Here is a 13,338-nt window from a genome sequence, read left to right on the forward strand (position 1 = left end):
TTTACACACTTTCAGATAAAGTTGCGGAAGATCACGCCAGAATAAAGGGATTTATGGTTCCGCGTTACACCAACGCAGATCCTACGGCGGAGGTTACGCAACCTACGCCGTAGGCTCTGCGTCGATTAACGCGGACCCAAGCTCCGGACCCGGCAGACAGAAATCTCTAAATTTCGGAGCAAAATTCTTAACAGGCGTAGCTACAACTGTTAGATTTCATCTATTAAACCAACATATTCCTAAATGATTTATTTCAGCCGGCGTGATTCTCAGCAGAGCTGCGTCCCGGGAGAGAGTGTCTCTCCCGGGGCTGACGGAGCAGCCTGACCGGCGGACACGTCTCTTCTCGGGCTGTGAGCTGAGGCTGCTCCCCGGGGGGCGGCGGCTCTTCTCATCTCCGAAAACATCGGGTCAAATTTCTTAACAGGCGTTATTTGGATAAACTGAGCCCCGGTTGGGGATCTTAAGGTTACCATTATACCTGAAAAAATATTAAAACTTAATAAAGTGCCATATTAACAGCGCTACAGCTGAAATTAAAACAGCTTTTGGCTCTCTGCTTCCTGATCAGGTTAGGGATGAAAACGAGGGGTAGGGGGAGAATTGGGACAGGCACCTGGGCCAAGTGCCCTAGATCTCAAGTGCCCTAAAATCTCCCCCTTCTTTTTTAGGGCTTAGGGAAGAAAAGAAGTGCGAGTGGAGAAAAGAAGGGCGAGTGAAGGAGAATTGGGATTGGGCCTTAGTGTGAATTTGTGATGTAAACAATGAATTCAGGATGAAAGTTTCCGGCTTAGATTGAAGCAGAAGGACAAATAAATACAGCATCATCAATCAGAATAAAGAATTTTATTTGAATCCCTTCTCAGATGGTGATGAGACATGCTGAAGCCGTTGCGGTAATTATTTGTAATGTTTTTCTCACGGCTCTATCAGGGGAAGCTTCTCAATACTATGGAGGGAAACAGAGTCATTTCTGACCGGAAATTGGTTGTTATAGTTTCAACCTCCAGACAATTCAAATGTCTGAGCATACCGCCACATCTGGTCATTGGAAACAGTAGATGTTGATCTAGAGTAGGTTAAGAAAAGAGAAGAGGAACGTGAACAAGGTGCTGGTGAAGCCATCACCGTTTGAACGGGCCTTTGAACGGGCCTTCCAGGATTTCCAGGGCTGCCGTCGGGATCAGTTTCTGGGGGGATGTTGGGGGATCTGTAGGATGTTGCACACACAGCTGGCAGCAGCTTCCTGGAACTCCTTCACATCAGAGCCCATGATGTGGATCAGTGGCTGTGGAAGTGCACAGAACAAAGGTTATATAGCTGCAGCTGGAACTGCCACAGAGGTTTCCAAAGACACACTTGCAATTATTTTGGATAGTTTTGTTCAGTAGCGACGCTGGCGCGGGTTTCCGGGTTATAAAAACCCAATGTCAACAACATTTCAAAGTAGAGGGCCCCCCCTCTGCCCTAAGGGGCCACCGCCTCCCCTCACGACGAGGCTCGACTCGCTCGAGGCTTTTATTTTGGCATTACGTGCTCTCTGTGCCTGCAGCATCAAAACATCCGGTAGCGTGCTCACAGTTGAAAAGGGCCGCCACGGTATTTTTTTTTTTTTTCTGAATAATGTTTTAGAAGAAATTGCATAGGAACAGACCAGTTTCATGACAGTACAGATTCACTGGTACAAAGTCAGGGGTTAATTTGTGCCGGATCCTGCCGGAACAAGATCCGGCACCTCTCGATTTTGGCCTCCCTGCGTTCCGGGACTTATTTGGGCAGATCCGGCACCTCTCGTATATATATAAAACAATAATAATATAAAAACGTTTTTTTTTAATGTATAAAAAATAATAATATGCATAAATTCATTTACAGAACAAATCCCAAGCATTTCATGTTATTTATAAAGATTTAACGTCATTTGAAAGAGTCGGAGATTTGTTGATGCAATGAAAAGATGGGCCAGCAAACCACGCCCCCGACCAAAAAAACTTTGGAAATTTGCTGGATCTGGGGAGCCAGCAGCGAGCAACGCAAACATGTCAAAAAGACAGCTGAATTTACTGTCTTTTTTCAAAAAGAGGGAAGAGTTGCATGATTCTTCAAAACGAATCAGAAAAGCAACAAGCGGCGATGAGGGCAGCAGCTGCAGCACAATCAATGTGCCGCGGAGCACATACACATGAATGGATGTGTGTCGGTTGCTGTGGATTATGTTCTCACTACAAATAAAAAAACGGGCTGAAGCCCCCCCAAATTTGATCTCAGCCCCCCCAAAATTAAGAGGACATTTTTCCCTTTCCAACGATACCAATATTGTGTTTGTAAAATTTAAAACGCCGTTATTTTGGGGTTGATGCAGCCGCATCTCTCTGCCTGCAGTCACTGCACTCTGTCCAGCAATGTCCCGCCCACAGCACCATCTGATTGGTTACACACAGAGACAGGCACGGGAAACAGCCAATCAGCGGTGAAGGCTGTGAATGCTCTGTGCTCACACAAACAGAGGGGATAATAAGTTTAGCCGGGGAGAGAAGCTCCGGAGAGGATATCTTTCCAAGGTAAATGAAGGCAGCAGACACCCTATTATTGTTATTCTAGCTTTCCAAAATGCACCAGATTGATGCATTTAAATGCATTATGCTGAAAAAATTTCCGGAACCCCCCCCCGGGGGGGGGGGTACATAGTAAGCTTGTCGAGCTGCCATAGCTAGCCTAGGTGTTGTGAGCTTAGATAATAAGTTATTATTATTTTTTAACCAGGAGCTGCTGTTGAAGAAGACGAGGAGGAGGTGGTGACAGCGGCAGTCACAGAGATAGTGGCCACAGTGACGGTGGCCACTAGCGGGTACGAAGCAGAGTTTGATATGGACATTAATGACATTGATCAGATCACCTGCACAGGTTATCACGATGACAACCACCAGGCAAGTCTGTCTTCTTCTGAGCCATTATTGGACTTTGCACAACCATACCCCACAGATCCACGTCTTTTTAAAAAGGAGTCGTTCAGCACAGACAAAATCAGAGCTATTGTACAACATGGTCCATGTCAGCCTGGGTTAAAAGATAACTTTTCAGATTTTGTTAAAAATTCATTAAATGACAAGTTTAAGACACACTGGTACAAAAACACGAGTGGCAAATGCAGTGTAGCTAGACGCTGGCTGGTGTATTCCCCTCTAGCTGGCAAGATGTTTTGTCATTGTTGTTGGCTTTTTGCCAAAAAAACAGAAAGATCTACTTGGTCTGACCCTGACAAGGGGTTTGATGGTTTCTTCAAAGGCATGGATAGAATAAAGCTACATGAAATGTCACCAGCACACCAAGAGACAGAGAGGAAAATATTCATCACTAAATATCGCATTACAGAGGACAAAACTGTAATCGCAGGACTCATTCAGGCAGAAAGACTAGCTATTGAGAAAAACAGGAAAGTAGTTAAAAGGCTGATGGATATTACTCTCTATTTAGCCAAGCAAGGTATCGCCTTTAGGGCACACAGGGAGTATGCTGGCCTAGGAGCCCCCTCTGTTAATGAGGGCAACTTCCTTGAACTTTTAAAACTAATGGCAAGATATGACAATATCCTTGAGAATCACTTAAATGAAAAAAATAAGGTTTACAAATACATACATCCGGACTCTCAAAACGAGACGATCACATGCCTTGCCCGAGAGACACTGCAAATGATGAAAGAAATTAAGGATGCTGTTTTTTACTCTGTCATTGTTGATTCAACAATTGATATTTCAAGGGTGGATCAATTTTCATTGTCCATAAGGTATGTCAATAAGAGTGGTAAAAGTGTTGAGCGATTTATTAAATTTGATGAGCTGTCCAGTGGCAATGCAGAAGCATTCCATGAATTACTAATTAAAGCGCTCCAGGACCTGGGACTTAATGTTACCAAAATGCGAGGGCAGGCATACGATGGAGCTAGGACTATGTCTGGTCACATATCAGGCCTTCAAAAAAGAGTGAAAGACTCATGTAGCTCTAAGGCTCTGTATGTGCATTGTTGTGCCCATAACTTAAACCTTATTCTTGTTGATGCTGCGTCATCATGTACAACTGGGAAACTCTTCTTTGGTACTCTTGAAGCATTGTATTGCTTTTTAACATTGAGTTTACCTCGTTACAGAATACTAGAAGAAAAACAGGATAAATTGGTTAAAGACACAGCTTTCACATTGAAAAGTCTCTCTGATACAAGGTGGGCCTCAAGAAAGCAAGCCACTGAAGCGGTACTAAGAAGTATGCCAGCAATTATAGAGGCACTTGATGTAGTAATCAATGAGGATGTCGGCTCAACACCAAAAGCAGCAGCAGATGCACAAGGTCTGCTAGCCACAATTGAGACATTTGAGTTCATGTTCATGCTCAACTTTTGGAACTTTGTTTTAGGGAAAACATTTTGTCTATCAAACTTCTTCAGAAAGAATCAGTCGATTTAATCTCTGCACTTGCGCAAATTGACAGCTGCGCACGCACATTGAAACAACTGAAATCTGATGAGGGCTTTGAGGAAATTGAGAGATCTGCGAAAGAGAAAGCAGAAGAATGTAAAACATCTACAGAGTTCAAGCAGGGGAGAGTAAGAAAGAGAAAACGTTTCCATGATGAAGTTGCCACAGACGAGCCTATATCTGACAGTAAAGCACGTTTTAAAGAGCAGACGTTTGAGCACATTCTAAAAGTATTTGACACACAGTTTGAAACACGTTTCACAGACCTTCGAAACACAGTTAGTAAGTTTCAGGTCCTAAATGAAAAGCACTTTTTTGATAAGAATTCCATCCAGAGGATCAATGAATTGGCAGAATTTTATTCAGAGGATCTGGATGCAGAATGTGTTGAGAATGAATATTCCTCGTTCAGAGACGTGTACAAACAACTGTTCCCTAGCCCTGATGGAGCAGGGTTTACTACAGCAGAGATTCTGCCCTTTCTAATTGCAAATGACTTGCATGAAGCTTATCCTAACGTTGCAACGTTATATTGTATATTTCTCACTATTCCTACAAGCAGCGCACAGGCTGAGCGCACCTTCAGTCGCCTTAAGCTCATTAAAACCTATCTGCGCTCAACAATGACTGAGAGTCGTCTCTCAGATCTCGCAATGCTTTATGTTGAGAGATAGGTTACTGCGTCCATTACATTGGATAATGCTATTGAAACATTTGCCAGGATGAAGAAAAGAAAAACTAAGTGAATTGTTTTTCTTCTGAGAGCAATGCTCAAATATTGGCAGTTGGCATAAAATATGCATCTTCTCCTTTTCTCCAATAGCCCTTTTTGATACTGCACTTTAATGTTCATCAATAAGTATCTTATTTTTGGCATCCAGATTTATTATTGTTGGGATTGTAATGGCACCTTAAGTTGTTTTATTGTAATTTTATTGAGTATGTCTTTGTATTGGGACTGAGTTGGGAATGTTTAATGTGAATTTTATTTATATGCTGCTATGTTGGTCAGTCATGTGTTTTTTCTTATTTATTGTATTTATTTATTTTGCCATTTTGTATAAAATACCAGTCTGAGATGGATGTTTGTTTAACCCTATATGATGCAGTGAGTTGGAACTTGGAGGTCATTGGTATTTTGCTGAATGCAGCAATAAAATGATAATAATTATAATTGTTGTCATGACACTTTCTTTGGCTTTCTCGTTTCTCATTCAGTTTTTACTCCTTATATTGTCTAAAATTGAATAGGGGAATACACAGAGCTTTGCCCTGTTGCACTATTCACCACCCTGCAGTTATTATTATCCTGTGCTATGCATTCATCTGCTGATCTGGAATGGTCTTTTTTGTTATAATCATTGAAGCTGCTTGTGGCTGTCAATCTGTTTCTAAACGACTTAAAGTCATGCAAAGTTAACCGATCCGACCCGTAAGATCCCAAAATTTCTTTCAGTTTAGGCCTCCGCTACGCGGGGGCCCCTTTGGGCTCAGAACCCATAAGGGATTACACCTGGCGACGCCCCTGGTTTTGTTTATATCCATAATGAAGCAACGGCAACATTACATCCCTCAACCAAGCACTTGAAGCCTCCTGCTCCTAGAAATAATGAAGCTTTGATAAATCCACCGTTAAGATGACTGAGGCTCTTTTTAGCTGCGTTTATAAAAACCTTGTTGTTCAGAATCAAAATGGATCTTTTATCTTTGATCTTTATAACAAACAGCCTGCTGCTGCAGCTCACTAGTGGTGTTTGAGCCCCGTCTGCATGGTCAGAGAACACACACTCCCCGATCTCTAGGCAGGACACAGTCAGACCCTGAGAGAGGACCAAGTCAAGTGTATGCCCGTGCTCATGTGTGGGGCCAGACACACACTGCTTTAAGTTAAAAGAGTCCACGATGTTTAAAAAGTCCTTCACCATCGGCTTTTCCGGACAGCAGACGTGAAGATTAAAATCACCGATCATATTTAAACATCACTTCTGAAAGGAAGTTTGAAAAGTCACTTATGAACTCCTTATTATATTTTGGAGGGCGGTAGATGACGGCGCAGAGCACCGGGTCCACGCGACCAACCTTAAAAACAGTCAGCTCAAAACTAGAGAAGGATGCAGGACACTGTTTGCAATTAAAAGATGCTTTAAAAACAGTTGCCGTTCCTCCACCTCGGCCCAGTGCCCGTGGGGAGTTAAAAAAGGAGCAATCGGCCGGTAAAAGCTCAACAAGTGGGCTGCTCTCACCAGCGTTAATCCACGTCTCCGTTACGCAGAGGAAAGCCAGATCCCGGGAGTTGAATAAATCCCTTAGAATGAAAGTTTTGTTTGCCAGCGATCTGGCGTTAACCAGGCCAACTCTGGTCGGTGCTGGAACTTGTGATCCAGAAGAAGAACGCTGAACTCGGAGCGGTGTCCTCAGATTATGGGGATTAATCCTTCGCTGGCAGAGCCGCGGGGAGAGGGGATTCCGCAGCTGGAGAAGAGCTACGTCATCCGAGCAGGTGACAGGTACCAGACAGCTGTCAATAGGATCGAGGAAGCGCCGGGACAGCGTGAAAGGATACAATGATCCATGAGGTACAGTCCGGGAGCCATACGTGGAGCGAACCAGGTAGATCCTTATTTTGACCATCCGACCACCACGTTTACCGCGGCGGTGAAGGCGTTTCCGCCGGGGAAGCAGCGCAGCGCTGCCTGCACAAGGTGAGCCAGGATTTCCGATAGGAGCGGAGGTAAAGTTTTCTGTCCACCATGATTAAAAGCGCTTAGATCTCTGACATTTTGTCGTAAATCCAAAAGGAGCTGACGATCATACACCAGTAGAGACTCGACTCTGGAAGTGTCAAGGCTTAAAAACACTAAAAACATGGATAAAAGTGGGAGCAACAAGACGGCGTGCCGCACACACTGGCGCCATCTTTCCCCAACAATGCTAGTTCCTTTCTGGAAGAGAGCAGCCATGGTGAAAGAAAGCTGGCGGATGAAGTCCAGCTGAGAGAAAAAGAATAAATAAATCATGAACAAAAATGGTTTAAGCCTCTAGCAGTTTTAACCCCGCTGCTTGGCCAGAAGCGTGTTGCTGCTGCGTGCTACCCTGACGTCCAGGAATAGCTCTTAGCAACAGTTACCCCCAGCTACAGCCCTTTGACTTGGGCTGCAACGGCATCTAGGGTCTACCGTAGAAATGGCACTTCACACACACACTCAGCTGTTTGCTTTTCTCAATTCCCATGACGGCTAGAAAGCGGAGTCTTGTTTCCACCACGGAATAAAACCTACTTTGTTTCTGCTCCGTCGGTCAAAGGCTCTGAAAATAGTCGCAGCTTTTCAAAGTTTATTACTCAGTGTTTTCTCACATCACTAGAACAAGAGTGCTGGGGGACCAGAGCACATATTCAGCACTGCAATCATGTTACATTTTCTTTTAAAAGCACCAACTATACTACAAGTATATTGTGAATTACCAGCAAATAAAAAGACTCAGAAATGCTGCTATATATAATGTGCAACAAACCTTAACCACTCCTGCCTCATACATGATGATACAGTTGCTGGGGTTTTTGGACAGCTCGTACAGGGCGACGGCCGTGTTCTCATGGATGCTTTTGCCTGACCGGAGGTAAGTTACCAGTTGTGCCACAGCTCCAGCCTCCCCAAAGGTCACACTGTTGCTGCCCCACGTGCAGCAGCGGCTGACGGCCTCAGTCACATAGTGACGCAGTCTGTCATCAGTCTGCAGGAAGGAAAGTAGGTTCATGCTTCTCAAATAACTCTCTTTATGATGGAAAAGCAACAAACTTTGCTAGAAGTTGTTGGTAGTATCTTTCAATGGCATTGTCATTAGGAGGATTTATGCAGAAATGAGAAGGAAAAGACCAACTTAAGGCCCCAATAAAGACGGTATTTGATACTGATGCTAATTGTGGTGTTGGTGAACAGTAAAAGCTTGTTTGTCTCCTGCAGCCAGGTTTTCTTACTGTGTTGGTTAACTTTGCCAGCAGCGGGACAACCCCGTAATCCGTGAGGACTGCCAGGTTCTCCTGGTCTTTGGCTATTTTGGCAACGGCAGCACAAACACTCGCCAGCACCTCCTCGTTTGTTGACTTCAGTAACTTAACAATCAGTTCCAATCCACCGACGAGGGAACGCACCAGTTCTCCTGCATCCTGTAGTCAGAGAGCTTCGTATTAGCTGCTGCTTTTCCAAGAATGAATACGGGAGATGGCGGAGAAGAGGGGATGATAATCAGGAACAGAGAAAATCAGATGAAGTTAAACATATTCATAAAGAGTAGACAGCAAGTGAGCAGTTTGACATCTTCGTCAGCCTCTCGTCCTCTTGCCCTGAAAATGAAACATAGAATTTAGAGTGAAACCATTTCCTCACATTGTACGCTCATGGATCCACAGTTAGCCCCGTTAGCTGGTTAGCCGCGTTAGCCGCACCGACAGCCCGCAGTCTGTCTTGCTTCTGTCGTCGTCCCTTATTTGGAAATATGTCCACACTGCTGACATCCCGCTTGCAGTAATTGTCGCTATCTTGCCTGAAACGGCACTGCCAGTCTCACTCACGGGCACCACTCTCTATAACCCGACTGTAACAATGGGATTGTTTCTTCTTCTTCTCTGTTTTATTGGCGGATCGCAACCAACTTTAAGGTGCATACCGCCACCTACTGTACAAGAGTGTGTAACCTAATTTCATTTAGCCTGTTTTTTAAATTCTATTTGATTGTTTATGTTGTTTCACACGGACGGCTTCAGGTGAAACACAGCACATGTGCAGTTGATGTTCCTGCGATGAGACTAAAGCGCGGAGGAAAGACCGGCCGGCTGAGTTTTGTTTAAAATTGAATTTCTGTTGCAAATAAAACCTGTCTTCCAATTCATTGCATTTTTCATTGGATTTTTAGCCTTATATTTGTGGTAGAAGTATCGGATCAGTACTCGGTATCGGCAAGTACACAAATTAAAATACTCGTACTCGGTGTGAAAAAAATGGTATCGGGACATCCCTAGCATCAATTATTATCTTTGTTTAGATGTTTCATATCAGGGCCAAAGTTTTTCTGTGAAAATAATGTCCCTCAATTTTTGACTATAAACGCTTCTATCCAGAATTGTGTAGGCAACACGTATGGCCGTATAGTGGCTGGTCCTTTGTGCTTTATGCGTAGATTGTGTGCCTCTGTAACAAGTAGCATGTTGAGGGAGGATTTTCAGCGAGGAAATCCGACGCCATGCCCCAGGATATTATTCAGTTTTTCTCCCTGCCTACTCCCCCACTGCACCAATCCCATTGTGCCAAGGAGGCTTCTCTGCTTCATATTAGCCAAAGGTTGATGTAAGCCTGCACTGACACAGCGCTGCCCCTGCTAACCCTAACCTGCTAACCCTGCTAACCCTAACCTGCTAACCCTGCTAACCTCCGTGCAGCAGCCGGCTGGAGGGAGCAGCTCTGGAGACAAGCGTGGTGATATAAGGAGGATTTTGACTTGAGAGTTTGATAAGCTTCTCATTCTGAAATGACATGAACTTTGCACAGCTCCCTGATAATGATGCACAAGGACTAACTAAAAGGAAAACATTCACGCACTTTACTGTACCTTTGCATTTTCAATACACGGACAAAGGGCCCATGCAGCACTGGACTGAACATCTGCGCTGGGGTTTTTTAACAATGACCACACCAGACGGACTCCATCAAGCTGGTCGATGACTCTGAAGGGAGAGAGAATGAGAGAGACAAAAGCTGAAAGGTTTCCTGAGAAGAAGAGAGCAGAATTTCGAGCATGAATGACATAAGAGCTATTTTTTTTCTAACCAGTTTGTTTTTCAGATACCCATGACCAGCAGGCTCAACACAAATGCTGCACCGCCAAACAGGATCAAAGCATCACTCAGTTTCAGCGCTGGCTTTTTATTACCACTTGCCTGCTCAGCTTCTTTCCAAGCTCTGAAACCAGCCCAGTGGCTGCACGCTAAAATCGCTGCACCAGAAGCTCAGGGTTAACTCACATACTTCCTATATAATGCCACATACATGAATTGATAAATAGACACTGAGACAAACTTCTACTGCGTGTTGGTGCCTTGTTTTTAAAATGAAGCCAAAAAGACGACTCCTTTCCAAATCAAACAGAGCCAGAGACGCGTCACTCTATATTTCATAAAGTCTGAGTGAAGTTTACTTAAGCGTGAGCTTTATTTCATGTCAGATACATGACTATTTTCAAAACTGCAGTCAAGCTCCAAGAAGTCAAAGAATTACGCCACAACACCCGTTGTCTGGTATAAATAACATGTAACGTGTTCCCCATGTGTGCTTCCACCAACAAGGCCGACATTGAATGCTGTCATAATTACTTAAACACTCCCTAATCACAGTATCTCCGTGACTGGCAACGAACAAACACTCATCAGGGCTGTCCCTTGCGCCATCTGTCTTCCGTTTGCACATAAATCTAGCCCAGGGGTCGGCAACCCAAAATGTTGAAATTTATTGGACGTATTGGACCAAATTCACAAAAAACAAATATGTCTGGAGAAGCAAAAAATTAAAAGTCTTGTATAAGCCTTAGAATGAAGGCAAATGGCGAAAGGCGAAATGTCGAGAAAAAAGTTGAAATGTTGAGAAAAAAGTTGAAATGTCGAGATTAATGTTGAAGTACAATCTCGAGAAAAAAGCCAAAATGTTGAAAAAAAGTCAAAATGTTGAGAAAAAAGTCAAATGTCGAGAAAAAAGTTGAAATGTTGAGAAAAAAGTCAAATGTCGGGAAAAAAGTCAAAATTTCGAGAAAAAAGTCAAAATTACGAAAAAAAAGTCGAAATGTCAAGAAAAAAGTCTAAATGTCGAGTAAAAAGTCGAAATGTCGAGTAAAAAGTCAAAATTTCGAGAAAAAAGTCAAAATTACGGAAAAAAAAGTTGAAATGTCAAGAAAAAAGTCTAAATGTCGAATAAAAAGTCGAAATGTCGAGAAAAAAGTCTAAATGTCGAGTAAAAAGTCGAAATGTCGAGAAAAAAGTCAAAATTTCGAGAAAAAAGACGAAATGTCGAGAAAAAAGTCAAAATTCCGAAAAAAAAGTCAAAATGTCAAGAAAAAAGTTGATATGTCGAGAAAGAAGTCAAAATTTCGAGAAAAAAGCCGAAATGTCGAGATTAATGTTGAAGTACAATCTCGAGAAAAAAGCCGAAATGTTGAGAAAAAAGTCAAATGTCGAGAAAAAAGTCGAAATGTCGAGAAAAAAGTTGAAAATTTCGAGAAAGAAAGAAAAGAAGAAAAAAAAGAAAAAAGGAAAAAAAGAAAAAAAGGGAAAAAAGAAAGAAAAAAAAAAGAAAAAGTAAAAAGCAATGAACCAGACAAAGTCCAGACTTTAACCCAACAAGTCAGATGCCTCAAACCAGGAGTAGAAATAAATAAATGAAAGCCAGCTTTGTGATGTGAGACTTGATAACGAATAATCATACGAATTTTGAGAAGTTCAAGTTATTTCAGGCACAATTGGCTTTAGGTATTGAATCATGGGGTAAATTTGTTTTGTTTTGATTTTGTTACATTGTGTTTCTGCATTTTAACTTCGTTTACGTTAAATCAATAATAATCATGTTTTTCATTTGAAGATGCATTTATTAGGGCCCGAGCACCTTCAGTGCGAAGGCCCTATTGTATCTGTAGGAATTTTTTTTTTTCTTTTTCTTTTTCTTTTTCTTTTTCTTTTTCTTCTGACGAAAGGAGGGCCTTTTTGCCCCCCTAAACGTGCCCAAAAAGTCACCAAATTTTGCATGCAAGTCAGGCCTGGCGAAAAATTTGATATTTAATGGTTTACATTAATGGGCGTGGCAAAATGGCTCAACAGCGCCCCCCGGAAAACTTTCTGACTCAAGCCCCACAATACGGTTTGACGTACATGCACGAAAATCGCTACACACCTGTATCAGTACACAACTTAAAGAAAAGTCTCTTGGCGACATGGCCGAAACCGAACAGGAAGTCAGCCATTTTGAATTAATCGTGTCACTTTGGCGCAATTTATGCCATTCCTTCGGCAGTTAATACGGCCCGAACCGTAACGTGCCCCCAAGTGTGTTATATATCAAAATGTGCGTCTTCATCCTGCAACAACACGCATTACTTTTCTCGTTCAAAAGCGTTACCGTGGCGACGCTAGACGCCAAAAAGCGCGCCCACCCTTCATCTGGTTGGTTCAGACCGAAAAAACTTTGCGCCTCAAGCCCCAGAATATGGTGTGACTTACATGAACGAAAATCGGTACACACCTGTATCATGTCGCAACTTAAAGAAAAGTCTCTTGGCGCCATGGCCGAAACCGAACAGGAAGTCGGCCATTTTAAACATTCTGAATTAATCGCGTAATTTTGGAGCAATATGAGCCATTCCTTCGAGAATTAATACGGCCCGAACCGTAACGTGCACCCAGGTGTGTTATACATCAAAATGTGCTTCTCCATCCTGCGACTACGCGCATTACTTTTCTCTTTCAAAAGTGTTAACATGGCGACGCTAGACGGCAACAAGCGCGCCCCCCTTCATCTGATTGGTCCATATTTGATAGTTCCCCAAAAGTCACCAAATTTTGTATGCAAGGCAGGCCTGGCAATAAATTTGATATTTTATGGTTTACATTAATGGGCGTGGCAAAATGGCTCAACAGCGCCCCCTAGAAAACTTTTCTCTGCCATAACTTTTGAATGGTTTGACATAGGAAGTCGTGGGTGGTGTCATCAGATTCTTTATGGAGTCCTTGACCTTCATTGGCCTGAATTAGCCCCGCCCCTTCTTCTGATTGGTTGTCCCTTTTTTCTGCTATAACTTTTTAATGGTTTGACATAGGAAGTCGTGGGTGGTGTCA

The 13,338-nt window shown here is 43.0% G+C and overlaps 1 protein-coding gene across 1 annotated transcript in view; it reads right to left on the reverse strand.

The window, feature by feature from the left end:
* Positions 1–865: 865 nt before the first annotated feature.
* LOC133420220 (outer dynein arm-docking complex subunit 2-like) overlaps positions 866–13,338 on the reverse strand; it is a 32,178-nt gene continuing 19,705 nt past the window's right edge. The window contains exons 10-13 of the mRNA XM_061709835.1: positions 10,074–10,188; positions 8,446–8,634; positions 7,983–8,201; positions 866–1,288 (exon numbers count right to left, since the gene is read on the reverse strand). Of these exons, the coding sequence (XP_061565819.1) occupies positions 1,184–1,288; positions 7,983–8,201; positions 8,446–8,634; positions 10,074–10,188 (628 nt within the window). The 3' untranslated portion in view covers positions 866–1,183. The remainder of the gene's footprint in view (positions 1,289–7,982; positions 8,202–8,445; positions 8,635–10,073; positions 10,189–13,338) is intronic.

The sequence above is a fragment of the Cololabis saira genome, chromosome 20, assembly GCF_033807715.1.
Source record: "Cololabis saira isolate AMF1-May2022 chromosome 20, fColSai1.1, whole genome shotgun sequence".
Lineage (NCBI taxonomy): Eukaryota > Metazoa > Chordata > Actinopteri > Beloniformes > Belonidae > Cololabis > Cololabis saira.